At 50.8% G+C, this 18,325-nt stretch overlaps 1 protein-coding gene across 1 annotated transcript in view; it reads left to right on the forward strand.

Annotated features, from left to right (window-relative positions):
• The window catches only part of ATCAY (ATCAY kinesin light chain interacting caytaxin), a 43,623-nt gene extending 25,993 nt beyond the window's left edge, over nt 1–17,630 (forward strand). The window contains exons 9-13 of the mRNA XM_055250466.2: nt 3,248–3,346; nt 7,369–7,404; nt 8,400–8,471; nt 10,334–10,366; nt 14,129–17,630. Coding sequence (XP_055106441.1) covers nt 3,248–3,346; nt 7,369–7,404; nt 8,400–8,471; nt 10,334–10,366; nt 14,129–14,138 — 250 coding nt within the window. The 3' untranslated portion in view covers nt 14,139–17,630. The remainder of the gene's footprint in view (nt 1–3,247; nt 3,347–7,368; nt 7,405–8,399; nt 8,472–10,333; nt 10,367–14,128) is intronic.
• The last annotated feature ends 695 nt before the right edge of the window (nt 17,631–18,325 follow it).

The raw sequence follows: 18,325 nt of genomic DNA on the forward strand, positions 1-18,325 counted from the left end.
CGAGCCCAGTACTTCTGTCACTCTTCACCGGGCGCCATGGCTTACGCCTGTAATCCCAACATTTTGGAAGGTCGAGATGAGAGGATCGCTTGAGCCCGGGAGTTAGAGACCAGCCTGGGTGACAGAGCGAGACCCTGACTCTACAAAAAAAAAATTTTTTTTTTTTTTTTTTGAGACGGAGTCTCGCTCTGTCACCCAGGCTGGAGTGGCGCGATCTCAGCTCACTGCAAGCTCCGCCTCCCGGGTTCACGCCATTCTGCCTCAGCCTCCGGAGCAGCAGGGACTGACTACAGGCGCCCGCCACGACGCCCAGCTAACTTTTTGTATTTTTAGTAGAGATGGACTTTCATCATGTTAGCCAGGATGGTCTCGATCTCCTGACCTCGTGATCCGCCCGCCTTGGCCTCCCAAAGTGAAAAAAAATTTTTTTTAAATACAACCAGGTGTGGTGACTCAGGCCTGTAATCCCAGCACTTTGGGAGGCTGAGGCGGGCGGATCACCTGAGGTCGGGAGTTCAAGACCAGCCTGGCCAACACGGCGAAACCCCGTCTCTACTAAAAATAACAAAAATTAGCTGGGCGTGGTGGCACGCGCCTGTAGTCCTAGCTACCCGGGAGGCTGAGGTACAAGAATTGCTTGAGCCTGGGAGACAGAGGTTGCAGTGAGCCGAGATCTTGCCATTGCACTCCATCCTGGGTAACACAGCAAGACTGTCTCCAAAATAAATAAATAATAAAATAAAATAATAAAATTCTATAACTTTGGTTTCTTTTCCCATGGAGAATGTTGAAGATGTAATTTTTGACTCTACAAAGGGGTAAGGAGCTATAAGCTTTCCCCATTTAAAAGCCAAGGAGACTGGAGGCTGATTGTGGGCTCCTACACAACCCTGAGGTTTCATGATTATATAAATGAAAAGGAAATTTCTATTTGTGCCACGATGATCTAAACATTTGGCATGTGGCCGGGCGCGGTGGCTCATGCCTGTAATCCCAGCACATTGGGAAGCAGAGGTGGGCGGATCACCTGAGGTCCAGGAGTTCGAGACCAGCCTGGCCAACATGGCGAAACCCTGTCTCTACTAAAAACACAAAAATCAGCTGGGCATGCTGGCGCATGCCTGTAATCCCAGCTACTCGGGAGGCTGAAGCAGGAGAATCGCTTGAACCCTGGAGGCGGAGGCTGTAGTGAGCTGAGACTGCACCATTGCCCTCCAGCCTGGGCGACAGGATAAGACTCTGTCTCAAAAATAAATAAATAAATAAATAATAAATATTCAGCATGTGACTGAAATTCTCCCTCCTGAGAGCCTTCAGTGGGACAGAAATCTCAATTTATACATAGAATAGGACATTGTCTCAGCTGAGACACAAATATGGGTTTCCAATGATGGGTGTGGGGGCGTTACCACGTTGTCATTATGTGACACATGCCTGTATTTACAGACCACCCTCCGGAGCCACAGATGCTGTGCTCTGTACACGATTTTTAAGACCTTGTAGTCTTAAAAGGAGATCGAGACCAGCCTGGCCAACATGGCGAAACCCCGCCTCTATTAAAAATACAAAAATTAACTGGGCGTGGTGGTGGGTACCTGTAATCCCAGCTACTTGGGAGGCTGAAGCAGGGAGAATCGCTTGAACCCGGGAGGCGGACGTTGCAGTGAGCCGAGATCACGCCTCTGCACTCCAGCCTGGGCGACACAGTGAAACTCTGTCACAAAAAATATATATATAAATATATATATGATATATATAAAAATATATATGTGAATATACATAAATATATATTTTATATATATATATAATTGGTTTTTTAAATGATGAAAATGAATTCAGACTGCACAAAAGCGGCTGGAGATGTTACTCATTCCATACACAGTGGACACTTTATGACCACCCAGGGGGAAAATATCTCTACAGTTTCCTAGTCAGTTACCACTGACCCTCTGTTAAGCAACTATTTTTTTTTCCCCTGATGGATACAGTAAACTGTATCATTCATCATAAGTGTCTCTTGACATTGGATGCCAGAAAGCTCAAGCCAAATCTTTAACCTCTAAAAATATACATAAAACACCGGGCATGGTGGCTCACACTTCTAATCCCAGCACTTTGAGAGGCTGAGGTAGGAGGATTGCTTGAGGCCAGGAGTTGAAGACCAGTCTGGGCAACATAGTGAGACCTCCATCTCTACAAAAAAAAAAAATTTTTTTTTAATTAGCCAGGGCTGGTGGCGCGCACCTGTGATCCCAGCTACTCAGAGGCTGAGGGAGGAGGATCACTTGAACCCAGGAGGTCGAGGCTGCAGTGAGCCATGATTACACCACTGCACTCCAGCCTGGGTGAGCGAGTGAGACTCTATCTCTAAAAAAAAAATACCACGATGTCCTGGTGATGTAATACCACATGGTACCAGATGGTCAGAATTCAGGGTTGGACAGGAAAGAACCATTCATCCCTAAACATTCATCCCTAAAGAACAGAATCGGGCCAGGCGGGGTGGCTCATGACTGTAATCCCAGCACTTTGGGAGTTAGAGGCAGGCAGATCACGTGAGGTCAGGAGTTGGAGACCAGCCTGGCCAACATGATGAAACCCCATCTCCACTAAAAATACAAAATTAGCCGAGAGTGGTGGTGCATGCCTGTAGTCCCAGCTACTCTGGAGGCTGAGACGGAAAATCGCCTGAACCAGGGAGGCGGAGCTTGCAGTGAGCCGAGATCACACCACTGCACTCCAGCCTGGGCGACAGAGCGAGACTCTGTCTCAAAAATAATAATAATAACAACAGACAATCAATTGGCAGCCCCGTGTGCCCCCTTCTTGTGCCCAACTGAGTATTGGCTGTGCCGTCCTGTGTGGTGACATGGAGAGAAAGCATTCTTGGGAAAAATTAACACAGACGAGCAACTTTTAGAGATGTTGGGAAAACAGCCCGCAGAGCCTGAGACAATCTCCCCGCCTCCTGACTTCCTTCCAACAAGATCCTCATTGCAGGGACCCATGGCAGGTGCACGGCCCTGATTGCAAGGGCCTCGGCGCAGACCTGGGGTCTCCACCCCATGCATGGGGTGCAGGAGAATTAAGGCTGTTATCAGGCGGGAGGGAGGTGTCGTCGTCTGCACTGGGGCATCCTGGAGTGGGGTCCTGTGGGCATCCCTGTCACCATGGCTCTGTCTGGACCTAGGTAACCCCCACCCCACGGGTTGCATTTCAGACCTCTCCCTCCTTCTCCCCCTGCCAGCGTCAAGTTCATCAACAAGATCCAGTACGTGCACAGCTTGGAAGACCTGGAGCAACTCATCCCCATGGAACACGTCCAGATCCCAGACTGCGTCCTGCAGTGAGTGGTCCCACAGTCCTCCCCGCCGTATTAGTCTGTTTTTGTGCTGCTGATAAAGACACCTGAGACAGGGCAATTTACAAAAGAGGTTTAAGGGGCCGGGCGCGGTGGCTCATGCCTGTAATCCCAGCACTTTGGGAGGCCGAGGCGGGCGGATCACGAGGTCGGGAGATCGAGACCATCCTGGCTAATACGGTCAAACCCCATCTCTACTAAAAATACAAAAAATTAGCCGGGTGTGGTGGCGGGCGCCTGTAGTCCCAGCAACTCGGGAGGCTGAGGCAGGAGAATGGCGTGAACCCGGGAGGCGGGGCTTGCAGTGAGCGGAGATCTCGCCACTGCACTCCAGCCTCGGCTACAGAGCGAGACTCCATCTAAAAAAAAAAAAAGAGAGGCTAACGGACTCACAATTCCATGTGGCTGGGGACGCCTCCCAATCATGGTGGAAGGCAAAAGGCATGTCTCCCACAGCAGCAGACAAGAGAAGGAAATTTGTACTGGGAAATTCCCCTTTATAAAACCATCAGATCTCGTGAGACTTACTCACTGTCGCGAGAACAGCACAGGAAAGACCTGCCCCCATGATTCAGTGACCTCCCACCAGGTCACTCCCACAATACAAGGGAATTATGGGAGCTACAATTCAAGATGAGATTTGGATGAAGAGACCCCGCAAGGTGGCTCACACCTATAATCCCAGCACTGTAATCCCAGCATTTTGAGAGGCTGAGATGGGCAGATCACTTGAAGTCAGCAGTTCGAGACTAGCCTGGCCAAGATGGTGAAACCCTGTCTCTCCTAAAAGTACAAAAATTAGCCAGGTGTGGTGGCGCGTGCCTGTAATCCCAGATACTGAGGAGGCTGAGGCAGGAGAGTCGCTTGAACCCCGGAGGCAGAGGTTGTGGTGAGCCAAGATCGCACCACTGCACTCCAGCCTGGCCAACAAAAGTGAAACTCCGTCTCAAAAAAACAAAAAGATTTGGGTGGAGATAGTCAAACCCTGTCACCCCCAACATCCCCCACTGGGTCCCCCTGGCTGCCAGGAGCCAGCAATGAGGGGAAACGCAGACTTGGAAGGGAGGAACTAGAACCCACCCATTTTATTTCCTGGAGCCCCTCAGGGACCACCCAGAGGTTGGGGAAGGGATGGGCAGCATCAAGTCCTGTTCTTTTTTCACTGAATGTGTCACATCATCAACACCTCCCCTAGGTTCATGCTGCAAAAAATCTCCTTAAACATACTTTTTTTATTGTGGTAAAATACATGTAACATAGAACTTGCCATCTTAGCCATTCTTTTTTTTTCTTTTTTTTTTTTTTTTTTTGAGGAGTTTTGCTCTTGTTGCCCAGGCTGGAGTGCAATGGCACCATCTCGGCTCACCATAACCTCTGCCTCCCAGGTTCAAGCGATTCTCCTGCCTCAGCCTCCCAAGTAGCTGGGATTACAGGCATGCACTACCATGCCCGGCTAATTTTTTTTTTTTTTTTTGTATTTTTAGTAGAGACAGGGTTTCTCCATGTTCGTCAGGCTGGTCTCAAACTCCTGACCTCAGATGATCTACCAGCCTTGGCCTCCCAAAATGCTGGATTACAGGCGTGAGCCACTGAGCCCGGCGTATCTTAGCCATTTCTAAAAGCATATTCGCATATTTATGCAGCCATCACCACCATCCTCTACAGACCTTTTTTTTTTTTTTTTGAGATGGAGTCTTGCTCTGTCGCCCAGGCTGGAGTGCAGTGGCACGATCTCGGGTCACTGCAACCTCCACCTCCTGGGTTTAAGTGATTCTTCTGCCTCAGCCTCCCCAGTAGTTGGGATTAAGGCAGCCGCCACCATGCCCAGCTACTTTTTTTTTTTTTTTTTGAGATGGAGTTTCACTCTTGTTGCCCAGGCTGGAGTGCAATGGCGCGATCTCAGCTCACCGCAACCTCCGCCTCCTAGGTTCAAGTGATTCTCCTGCCTCAGCCTCCCTAGTAGCTGGGATTATACGCATGTGCCACCACGCCGGGCTAATTTTGTAGTTTTAGTAGAGATGGGGTTTTTCCATGTTGGCCAGGCTGGTCTCAAACTCCCGACCTCGGGTGATCCGCCCGCCTCAGCCTCCCAAAGTGCTGGGATTACAGGCGTGAGCTACCACGCCCAGCCAATTTTTGTATTTTTAGTAGAGACGGGGTTTTGCCATGTTGGCCAGGCTGGTCTTGAACTCCTGACCTCAGTTGATCTGCCCAGCTCGGCCCCCTAAAGTGCTGGGACTACAGGCATGAGCCACTGCACCCAGCCCTCTCCAGAACTTTCTCATCTTCCCAAACTGAAACTCTGTCTCCGTGAAACACTCACTCCCCATTCCACTCCCCAACCCCTGGCAGCTCCCATCCTACTGTCTGCCTCTGGGAGTCTAACGACTCTAGGGACCTCCTAGGAATGGATCCACACAGGATTTATCCTTTTGTGTCTGACGTCTCTCACTGAGCGTGACGTCCTCAAGGTGCATCCATGTTGTAGCCTGTGTCAGAATGTCCTTCCTTTTCATGGCTGAATAATATTCCATTGTGGGAATGGACTAATTTTGTTGATCCATTTGTCCATCAATGGACAATTGGGTTGTTTCTACCTTTTGACTGTTGTGAATAGTCATGTTATTTATATGCTACTCACCTATGACTGCAGATGTACAAATATCTCTGTAAGATCCTACTTTCAATTCTAACGAGTATATACCTACAAGTGGAATTGCTGATAATTCTATTTTTTTGAGGAACCACCATACTGTTTTGTTTTGCTTTTTTGAGATGGAGTCTCACTTTGTCACCCAGGCTGGAGTGCAGTGGCGCTATCTTGGCTCACTGCATGCTCTGCCTCCCGGGTTCAAGCAATACTCCCACCTCAGCCTCCTGAGTAGCTGGGACTACAGAAGCCCGCCACCAAGCCTGGCTAATTTTTTGTATTTTTAGTAGAGACAGGGTTTCACCATGTTGGCCTGGCTGGTCTCAAACTCCCGACCTCAGGTGATCCACCCGACTCAGCCTCCCAAAGTGCTGGGATTACAGGCGTGAGCCACCACGCCCAGCCTGTTTTTTGTTGTTGTTGTTGTTGTTTTGTTGGAGTTTTTTTTGGTTTTTTTTAGACAGAGTCTCACTCTGTTGCCCAGGCTGGAGTGCAATGGCGCAATCTCGGCTCACCACATCCTCCAGCTTCTAGGTTCAAGCAATTCTCGTGCCTCAGCTTCCCAAATAACTGCAATTATAGGCACCTGCCACCAAGCCCAGCTGATTTTTGTATTTTTAGTAGAGATAGGGTTTCACCATGTTGGCCAGGATGGTCTCAATCTCCTGAGCTCAGGTGATCTGCCCACCTCGGCTTCCCAAATTTCTGGGATTATAGGCATGAGCCACCATGTTCAGCCAACACATAAACATTTATAATCAAAAAATGCATCTATGGGCCAGGTGTGGTGGCTCCTGCCTGTAATCTCAGCACTTTGGGAGGCTGACGCCAGAGGATCGCTTGAGCCCAGGAGTTGGAGACAAGTGATATCATGCCACTGCACTCCAGTCTGGGCTACGACAGAATGAGATCCTGTCTAAAAACAGAGAAGAAGCTGGGCGCGGTGGCTCACGCCTGTAATCCCAGCACTTTGGGAGGCCGAGGCGGGTGGATCATGAGGTCAGGAGTTTGAGACCAGCCAGGCCAACATAGTGAAACCCTGTCTCTACTAAAAAGACAAAAAATTAGCTGGGCGTGGTAGCAGGTGCCTGTAAGTCCCAGCTACTTGGGAGGCCGAGGCAGGAGAATCACTCGAACCAGGGAGGTGGAGCTTGCAGTGAGCCAAGATCGCGCTACTGCCCTCCAGCCTGGGCAACAGTGCAAGACTCCAACTCAAAAAAAAAAAACAAAAGAAGAAGAAGAAGAAAAGAAAGAAAAAAGAGCTTGTTTCTCTGCTTGAAAAGGAAAGGAATTTCCCCAAAAAGTGTTATCTCAGGGGAAGGGAAGGTCGTGTATGACATCTTTTTCTTTCTTTCAGATACGAAGAGGAAAGACTGAAGGCCAGGAGGGAGAGGTGTGTGCAGAGAGATCTCTGCTGGGGCTGGGTCGGGGCAGCGGGGGACTGAGCTAAACTCTCAGGGCAACCCGGTGACTTCCGGGCAGCAGGGACCATTGTCCTGTGCAGGGCTCAAGACGCTGCCCTCTGGCAAGGACTTTAAACTCAGACCTGGGTTCAAATACTGGCTCCCGCATTCAGCTGCAAGGTAAAATTAAGCAAATAAAAAGCTAACAACCACCTTGGAGGTTATTGTGCAAGATGAGGGACCCTTGGCAAAAAAGGTTGAGCACAGACTTCACGCTCCATAAAGCGTAAAAGTCAGGACGGGCGCAGTGGCTCACCCAGCTCTTTGGGAGGCTGAGGCAGGAGGATCATGTGAGATCAGGAGTTGGAGACCAGCCTGGGCAACATGGCGTAACTCTGTCTCTACCCAAAATACAAAAATTAGCCAGGCGTGGTGGTGCATGCCTGTAATCCCAGCTACTTGGGAGGCTGAGCCAGGAGAATCACTTGAACCCAGGAGGCGGAGGTTGCAGTGAGCCGAGATCATGCCACTGCACTCCAGCGTGGGTGACAGAGCAAGACTGTCCAAACAAACAACAAAAAAAATTAGCCAGATGTGGTGGCATGTGCCTGTAGTTCAGCTACTTGCAGGGAGACTGAATCGGGACGACTGCTTGAGCCCAGGAAGTTGAGGCTGCAGTGAGCCATGATTGTACCATTGCACTCCAGCCTGGGCAACAGAGCAAGACCCTGTCTCAAAAAAAAAAAAAAAAAAAAAAAAACAGCCTTTATCATGCCAGGTCCAATGCCAGCTTTGAGGGAAACAGAGGCAAATAAGACAGAGTCTTGGTCCCAGACATTTTCTCAAATAGCAAAGGTGGGGAACGTCACACTGGTTTGGAAAACAGGTCCCAGGGACAGGAAATCCAGAGAGGCCAGTACTGGCCGAGAGCCCCTTGGCCTGGCCGGGCTAGTCACCCTTGTGACCTCGTTCTCTCTGTCCACAGCGCAAGGCCCCAGCCGGAGTTTGTGCTGCCCAGATCTGAAGAGAAGCCAGAGGTGGCACCAGTGGAAAACAGGTAGGTGTGCAGGGGACCATGGGGCAGAGAGCTGACAGTCACGGGAGGCTGTCTAGTCCCTTGCGAGAGGCTAGGGAGGAAGACGGGTCCTTGTTCAGGGACATAAAATGGAACTAAGTGGCTGGCCGTGGTGGCTCACGCCTGTAATCCCAGCACTTTGGGAGGCCGAGGTGGGCGGATCACATGAGGTCAGGAGTTCGAGACCACCCTGGCCAGCATGGTGAAACCTCATCTCTACTAAAAATACAAAAATTAGCCAGACATGGTGGCGCACATCTGTAATCCCAGCTACTTGGGAGGCTATGGCAGGAGATTCACTTGAACCCAGGAGGCAGAGGTCGCAGTGAGCCGAGATAGCATCACTGCACTCGGCGACAAAGTGAGACTCCATCTCAAAAAAAATAAATAAATAAAATAAAATTATCGGCCACGTGCGGTGGCTCACATCTGTAATCCCAGTACTTTGGGAGGCCGAGGTGGGCGGATCACAAGGTCAAGAGATCGAGACTAGCCTGGCCAACGTGGTAAAACCCCATCTCTTCTAAAAATACAAAAATTAGCTGGGCATGGTGGCTCGTGCCTGTAGTCCCAGCTACTTTGGAGGCTGAGGCAGGAGAATCACTTGAACCTGGGAGGCGGAGGTTGCAGTGAGCCAAGATCACACCACTGCACTCCAGCCTGGCGACAGAGCATGACTCCATCTCAAAAGTAAATAAATAAATAAATAAATAAATAAATAAATAAATATTATCCAGGTGTAGTGATGTACACCTGTAGTCCCAGCTACTCAGAAGGGGGAGGCAGGCAGATGGCTGGAGCCCAGGATGTCAAGGCTACAGCAAGCTATGATTGCACTCCAGCCTGGGCAACAGAGCAAGACCCTGTCTCAAAAAAAAAAAAGTTATCATTGATGTTATCATAATGATGAAAGGTGACCTTTGTCCAAGTCCCAGCAGGTAGATTCAGACTCCTCAAGTCCAGCAGACCCTGAGCAACATGACTGGCTTAATTTTATGTTAGTGAAGGGCCTTGGCCAATTTCCTCAAAACTGTCTGTTCAGGCTCATTTGTTACGCAGCAGATGCACACTGACATCTGTTTTGTACCAGATACAGCAGTGTCGGTCCTCATAGGGCTTCCAGCCTCCACCAACAGGTAGAAAATGCCCAAGAATGGGCACTGTGGCTCACACCTGTAATCCCAGCACTTTGGGAGGCCGAAGCAGGAGGAACATTTGAGGCCAGGAGTTCCAGACCAGCTTGGGTAACATATTGAGACTCCATCTCTACAAAAAGTTTAAAAATTAGCCAGGCATGATGGTGTGTACCTTGTAGTCCCAGCTACTTGGGAGGCTGAGGTGGGAGGATCACTTGAGCCCAGAGCTGGAAGCTGCAGTGAGCCATGATTGCACCACTGCCCTCCAGCCTGGGCAACATAACAAGACCCTGTATCTTTTTTTTTTTAAAGACAGATTTTCACTCTTGTCGCCCAGGGGCTGGAGTGCAATGGTGTGATCTCGGCTCACTGCAACCTCCATCTCCCAGGTTCAAGCGATTCTCCTGCCTCAGCGTCCCGAGTAGCTGGGATTACAGGCACCCACCACGACGCCCGGATAATTTTTGTATTTTTAGTAGAGATGGGGTTTTACCATGTTGGCCAGGCTGGTCTCGAACTCCTGACCTGAAGTGATCCACCCACCTTAGCCTCCCAAAGTGCTGGGATTACAGGCATGAGCCACTGCACCCAGCCAAGACCCTGTATCTTAAAAAAAAAAAAAAAAAAAAAGTTAAAGAAAAAAAAGGGAAAATGTCCAGGCTCCCAAAAATGAGCAAATAACGCCCAGTCTCCGTCTCTCCTCCACAGGTCTGCTCTGGTCACAGAAGATCAGGAAACAAGGTGGGTGTGACGCAGAGTGGTCTTCGTGCTGTTTTCAAAATGTCCTACATGGACCTGTATTAGTCAGGGTCCTCTAGAGGGACAGAAAATCGAATCAGCTGCCAGCGAATATAAAGCAGGCAGGGAGCCTAATCCCAGGAAAGCTGCCCCGTGACTTATTGGGAGTGGGGGATACGGCACAGGGGAGGCAGGGAGGTGGTGGTTCCCTTAACCAGTCAGGCCGTCCTTGCACAACTCCAGGGGGCGCCATTACCTAGCCCAGGATGCAAATGAGGCCCCAGAGTTACGTAGTGGAGCAGCCCTCAAGGAAAAACCCACACAGAGCCAAGCTCCCTGAAGCCCAGGATATGATGCCATAAAAGGGTAGACTGTCCACACTCTGCCTCCGATTCTCCACTTCGTTCTGGATGCCAAGAAAAGCCTCCCTGCGGCTGGGCGCAGTGTCTCACGCCTGTAATCCCAGCACTTTGGGAGGCCGAGGCAGGCGGATCATTTGGGGTCAGGAGTTCAAGACCAGCCTGGGCAACATGGCAAGACCCTGTCCCTAAAAAAATTACAAAAATTAGCCAGGTGAGCCAAGATCGTACCACTGCACTCCACAGCCTGGGCAATGGGGCTAGACTTTCTCTCAAAAAAAGAAAAAAAAAGGAAAGAAAAGAAAAGCCTCCCTGTGTGTTGGTTTCCAAGAGTACCCTCAGGTGCAATGGTTTGCCAGAAGAACTGACAGAGCTCAGCAAAGCTGTCATAATCACAGTTACGGTTTATCACAGTGGCATGGTTTATTACAATAGAAGGGTACAGTTAAAAATCAGCAAAAAGCCGGGCATGGTGGCTCAACGCCTGTAATCCCAGCACTTTGGGAGGCCGAGGCAGGTGGATCACTTGAAATCAGGAGTTCAAGACCACCCTGGCCAACATGGTGAAACCCCATCTCTACTAAAAATATAAAATTAGCTGGGTGTGATGGCACACACCTGTAGTCCGAGCTACTCAGGAGGCTGAGGCAAGAGAATTGCTTGAACCTGGGAGGCGGAGGCTGCAGTGAGCTGAGATTGCACCATTGCACTCCAGCCTGGGCAACAGAAGAAGACTCTGTTTTAAAAAAAAAAAAAAAAAAAAAAAAAAACAACTCAACAAAAGGAAGAGGTGCATAGGGCAGGATCCGGGAGAGATCGGATGGAAGCCTCCAAGCGTCCTCTCCCAGTAGGGTTGTGTGGACAGCCTTTATTTCTCCCAGCAGGGATGGGGGCAAAGCACACAAAGTGCTGCCAATTAGAGCTGCCCCAAGCCTTAGTGGCCAGGGTGTTCATTGAGAGTCAACTCCATACAGCTGGCTGACTGTCTGCATGGCTGTTCTTAGCCTCCAGCCCCTGCACAGATCGAGCTGATGCCACGTGGCCCAAGTTCCAACCCTAAGTCACGTTGTGAGTGTTATTAGCCCATTCGCATGCTGCTATGAAGAAATACCTGAGACTGGGTAAATTATAAAGAAAAGAGGTTTAACTGACTCACAGTTCTGCATGGCTGGAGAGGCCCCAGGAAATTTACAATCCTGGCGGAAAGCACCTCTTCACTGGGCAGCAGGAGCGCGAAGCGCTGAGCAAAGGGGGGAAAGCCCCTTATAAAACCATCAGATCTCGTGAGAACTCACTACCACGAGAACAGCATGGAGGTAGACGCCCCCATGGTTCAGTTACCTCCCACTGAGTACCTCCCATGACAAGTGGGGTTATGGGAACTACAATTCCAGATGAGATTTGGGTGGGGACACAGCCCAACCATATCAGTTAGCATAGACTATCTGGCATGACCCACATAGACCCTCCAGCCAGGATGCTCCAAGAGTTTAGAAGTTACTCCCAGGAGCCAGGGAAGGACCAAACTTTTCTTTAGAATGTGTGAGATTTATCCTTGACCACACGGTTTTTTTGTTTTTTTTTTTTTGTTGTTGTTGTTGTTGTTGTTTTTGAGACGGAGTCTCGCTCTGTCGCCCAGGCTGGAGTGCAGTGGCACAGTCCTGGCTCACTGCAAGCTCCGCCTCCCAGGTTCACTCCATTCTCTTGCCTCCACCTCCCAAGTAGCTGGGACTACAGGCATCCACCACCACACCTGGCTAATTTTTTGTATTTTTTAGTAGAGACGGGGTTTCACCGTGTTAGCCAGGATGGTCTCGATCTCCTGACCTCGTGATCCACCCGCTTCGGCCTCCCAAAGTGCTGGGATTACAGGTGTTAGCCACCATGCCCAGCTGACCACACAGTTTTATACAAATCTGTAAGATGGCCTGGCCACATGCCTTACTACCCATGTGACCCAGGAAGCTCCAAACTAAGAAATAAACATCAAAAATGGCCTTAGACCAGTGCTGCTTCAGGGGCACTGAGTAAAAGCAAGCTCTCAATGTATTTCTGAAAAGACCACCTCAACTCAAGCTCTCTGGAGATGAGTTCACATATACAGACAGGAAACACAAGGAAATCATCCACCATGAGCAAAAGACAGCAGAGAAAACAAACAGCAGAATTAGATCCTGCCTGGAGAGCCTTAGGTGGAGAAGATATAGTAAGCATGTTTTAAAAGATTAAAAACACAAAAGAAGGAATTGTAAGAAGCAATAGTTGAATGGATGAATGGATAGGTGGATAAATGGATGGATGGATGAGTGGACAGATGGATAAATGGATGGATGAGTGGATGGATGGAAGGACAGTTGGATGATGGGTGGATGGATAGATTAATGAATGAGTGGAGGGATGGGAGGATAGATGGATGATAGGTGGATGGATGGATGGATAAATGGATGGATGGATGGGTGGAGGTTGACTGTATGGATGGATGGGTGGATGAATGGATGGGTGGAGGGATGGAAAGATGGACTGATGGATAGATGGATGGGTAGGCATATGGATGGGTAAATGGGTAGATGAATGGTTGGGTAGATGAATGGGTGGGTGGATGGATGGATGGGTAGATGGATGGGTGAGTGGGTGGGTGGGTGCGTGGATGAGTGAGTGACTGGATGGGTGAGCAGATGGATGAATGGATGGGTGGGTGGATGGGTGGATAGATGGATGGATGGATGGATGGATGGATGGATGGATGGATGAATGGATGGATGGATGAGTGGGTGGATGGATGGGTGGGCAGATGGATGAATGGATAGGTGGGTGGACGTATGTATGTATGTATGGATGGATGGATGGATGGATGGATAGACAGATGGATGAGTGGGTGGATGGATGGGTGGGCAGATGGATGAATGGATAGGTGGGTGGATGTATGGATGGATGGTTGAATAGATGGGTGAGTGGATGGATGGATGGATGGATGGATGGATGGATGGATGGATGATGAATGGATGGATGTGTGGGTGGGTGGGTGGATGGGTGGATGGATGGATGAGTGAGTGCCTGGATGGGTGGGCAGAGGGATGAATGCATGGGTGGGTGAGTGTGTGGATGGATGGATGGGTGGTGGATAGATGTGTGGGTGGTTGTATGGTTTGTTAGTGGGTGGGTGGGTTGAAGCCTCCCTCCAGGCTGATTGAGGGTGCCAGTCTGAAGCACCAGGAAGGAGGCCCTCAGAGCCACACTTAGAAAGTGGGTGGCAGGAGCCGGGCCCTGAAGGGCATGTGCCACTCTTGCTGCTGGGAGCTCACCCACGTTGGGTGGGATCATTCTTTTGGATTACATACATGTGGAAGCGCATTTTGCACTTTTAACATTAATAGCAATAACTTGGCCTGTGTCTTTCCCTCCCTAGCATGTCCTGAGGTGACGTGAGCATAACGAAGGACATGGAAGAAGATTCCAGATGCCAGAAAACCTCCGTCAGACGCCCACTGGCCCCAGATCTCATCCTGCCTCATCCTGAGTCCCAATCTTCCAAGGGTGCCAGCCCCTCCGTTCATCTCTGAAACCCAGCATCCTTTTCAGCTGCTTGAAATCGTTGTATTTTTTTTTTAACGATGCAGTATTTGTGCGTTCCAGAAGAGGGCCCAGCTCTGAGCCCCTCACCCTTCCACACTCACGAACTCTCAGCCGAGGAAGGCAAGAAGCGCAGAGGGTGGCCCGTGTGGCATCGGTGGCCTCCGCTCCTGCTCGCAGCCCCTGTGGTCAGAGCTGGATACAAGATTCAAGAACCTTCTCTTGCTTGTCACCCGCTCCAGGCTGGAGCCACAGACGCCCACCGCCACCCCGGCTGGGTCTGCGTCCTTTCCTGTGCCTTTCCCCCCAGAACGCGGCCCCAGACCTAGAAGCTCAACCCCCCTATGAGGGGGCCATGTCCTGGGGTACCTCCTGGCCTCCGACCTTATGTCCAAACTTCACACCCATGGTTTTTCATTTGACCTGCCCCCTTCTCGCTCATAATGACACCCAGCTCCTTTGAGAGGATCAGAGCCCATTGCACAAGAAGAGCTGCTGCCAACCATCCTTGTCCTCCGATTGCAAAATGACACCCCAGTAATCTAGAACATTCTCAAGCCCCTTTAACTCAGATGCCAAGCCACCGGGCAAACCCAGTCAATACCTCCCACCAAGGAATGAGATATGTGGACCTTGCTGCTCCCCCAACCCGGCGTCAGTCTGGGACACGCCAGCGCTGTTCCGGGTTGGAACAGCAGAGCCTCAGAAGCTGGCTCTGAAATAGGCAGACCTAGCAAAAGGAAGATACAGGGTATCGGGCGTTTGAGTGTTTCAGAAGTCACTCGGGAAGATAAATCCAGTGCGCTGGCCGCAGCCACCTGCATTCAGAGCTTGGACCAGCGGGTTCTTGTTCGGGAGGCAAATTTCCCTAGGAAAAAGAAGACAGACTTTTGTAATACAGTCCAAATGCCAGTCACTGGTCAGACGGACTCTAGAAGCACTGAGCTCCCTGTCTCTGGAAGCATTTAAGAAAAGGCTGGGCCAGGCACGATGGCTCACGCCTGTAATCTCAGACTTTGGGAGGCCGAGGCAGGCGGATCACCTGAGGTGAGGAGTTTGAGAACAGCCTGGCCAACAGGGTGAAACCTCGTCTCTACTAAAAATACAAAAATTAGCCAGACGTGGTGGCAGGCACCTGTGATCCCAGCTACTTGGGAGGCTGAGGCACGAGAATCACTTAAACCTGAGAGGCAGAGATTGCAGTGAGCCAAGATCGTGCCACTGCACTCCAGCCTGGGTGACAGGGCAAGACTCTGTCTCAAAAAAAAATAAGAAATAGTCAGGGCACAGTGGCTCATGCCTGTAATCCCAGCACTCTGGGAGGCTGAGGTGGGTGGATCACCTGAGGTCAGCAGTTCAAGACCAGCCTGGTGAACATGGCGAAACCAGTCTCTAATAAAAATACAAAAATTAGCCGGGCACAGTGGCGCATGCCTGTAATCCCAGCTACTCGGGAGGCTGAGGCAGGAGAATTGCTTGAACCCAGGAGGCAGAGGTTGCAGTGATCCAAGATCACGCCACTGCACTCCAGCCTGGGCAACAAGAGCAAAACTCCGTCTCAAAATAAAAAAAGAAAAGAATGGACAGCGTTTGCAGAGAGTTGCTCACGAGATTCCCTCTAATCCTAAATGTCTTGGTGTCTATCAGTCTTGAGCAGACAGCAAGTAGGGCAGGCATATTCTCCAGGCCCTTCTTCCTAGCTCTGCGGTTGCCCTCTCAGCAAGTGCTATCCAGGCTAGGCCAACCAGACCCACAATTAACTGAGCCTCAGTGAAAGCGTCCAGTGCATCTTGACCTGAGACTGCAAGGAATTGCATTTGGGGTTATTCCAACAATGATGGCAGGGAACTGGTGGTATTTAGTGCTGACGGGCAGTGATACAGAAAGATTTGCCCTGTGGGACAGGGTCCTGCCCGCGTCCCATCCCCAAAAGCCAGCAGCTCCTGCCATGAGGAAGGCGGGGTTTCTGAGCGGGCTTATGCCTGCAGGTTCCCGTGGAGCCACCGGCTGTGAAGGGACAACTCTGTGTCTCAGCATTGCCCTGGAGAGGCTGGGACATTTAGAGACATGGTAGAGTTTTAACATTTGTTTCCCAAATGTCAAATCCTGGGCGCAGGGGCAAGACCCTGTCCCGAATTCCCACCCCAGTGAATGGTGTCGCTGCCAAAGCCAACACAAGATGACAGAAGTGGCCGGGCACGGTGGCTCACGCCTGTAATCCCAGCACTTCGGGAGACCAAGACAGCCGGATCACCTGAGGTTAGGAGTTCGAGACCAGGCTGGCCAACATAGTGAAACCCCGTCTCTACTAAAAATACAAAAATTAGCTGGGTGTGGTGGCGCATGCCTGTAATCCCAGCTACTCAGGAGGCTGAGGCAGGAGAATAGCTGGAACCCAGGAGGCAGAGATTGCAGTGAGCCGAGATTGCGCCACTGCACTCCAGCCTGGGAGACAGAGCAAGACTCTGACTCAAAAAAAAAAAAATGACAGAACCCTGAGTATCAGACTGCCCGGAGGAGAGAGGGTCCAGCAGATAGATGCCAGCCAGGCCCAGCTGCCACGATTTGTCCCAGGTTACCAAAGGCTCATGGCTCCAGCATGAATCGTTCTAACACAACAGTGACAAGAACTCCTGGGCCTTAACCTTCACGGAAGACTGGGGCCACTTCCAAGTCACAGACAGGAGACGGGGACAGGAAAGAACGCATTCCACCCAATCGGGCACCTAATAATTGAGTGTCTACAGCAGCAACCAAGTGACAAGTGAGGCCCTACCTGACCCAGAAGGTGCCTGCCTGCTAAACATTCTGCCCCCACCAGAAACTCCAGGGGTTCTGCCCGTTATGCCGTGGCCCACCCACGCCCCTTTGGATCACCAGCAGTCACAGACAACAGGCAGGCGAAACTGAAGACCCCAACTCAGCCCCAGCGGACCCTCCAGAGCAAAAGAGGCCCCCGGTGAGGCCACCTGTCGGCAGGCATGCCGAGGTCAAACAGCCGGGGCCACCGTTCCCAGCTGGGCCACAACCTGCACCGTCCACAGATGGGCTTTGAGATGGATTTGTATCAGGGTGGGGGCTGTGGTTTTGGCCAAAATGCAATGGACCCCGACGCCTCCTCGTAAAAGGATGTTGGGTTTCCCTCTGGTGACACATGGGATGCGTCATAAACCCTCCCCCAAAGTCCTGGTCAGCACGCCCATCCTTCCAACGATGAGTTTTGCGGTTTTTCAGAACAGAAATCATCATTATGATTGATGACGGTCGTGATGTTAAGACATCGTCTCCATGAGCTTTGGGGGGACTTTTATGTGGAATAAAGAAACTATCACTGAGAAGGGAGGTTTGTTCCTTTTCAATACTAGTAAGAGGCGGGGCCCAGTGGCTCATGCCTATCATCCCAGCACTTTGGGAGGCGGAGGTGGGAGGATCACCTGAGGTCAGAAGTTCCAGACCAGCCTGGCCAACATGGTGAAACACCGTCTCTACTAAAAATACAAAAATCAGCCAGGCATGGTGGCGGGTGCCTGTAGTCCAAGCTACTTGGGAGGTCAGGAGTTCCAGACCAGCCTGGCCAACATGGTGAAACACCTTCTCTACTAAAAATACAAAAATTAGCAGGGCGTGGTGGTGCATGCCTGTAGTCCAAGCTACTCGGGAGGCTGAGGCAGGAGAATCACTTGAACCCGGGAGGCGGAGGCTGCAGTGAGCCGGGATCACGCCTGCCAATTCTCTCCGTCCACCTAGTGGGGACACTGTGCGGTGGCTATATCATACCCACCTTGATGTCTCTGTCACCAGCAGGTCCCAAAGTCACACCACTGTGCTCCAGTGGTGTTTATGCCAGCAGGTGCCCTTTAGGGGAAAAGGTGGGGTCTTCGTGGGTGGATGGAAGGGATAAAGAGGGTGGAGCTGGTGCTGGGATCCTGGGGAGCCACTCCTAGTTTGGAGGTGACAGCCCCCTCCTTTATCCCACTGCACGGAGTCTCTGATTGCCCTGAGAGGTTTCTTGAAAACCTCATTCACAGGCTGG

The sequence above is a fragment of the Symphalangus syndactylus genome, chromosome 17 (assembly GCF_028878055.3).
Source record: "Symphalangus syndactylus isolate Jambi chromosome 17, NHGRI_mSymSyn1-v2.1_pri, whole genome shotgun sequence".
Taxonomy (NCBI): domain Eukaryota; kingdom Metazoa; phylum Chordata; class Mammalia; order Primates; family Hylobatidae; genus Symphalangus; species Symphalangus syndactylus.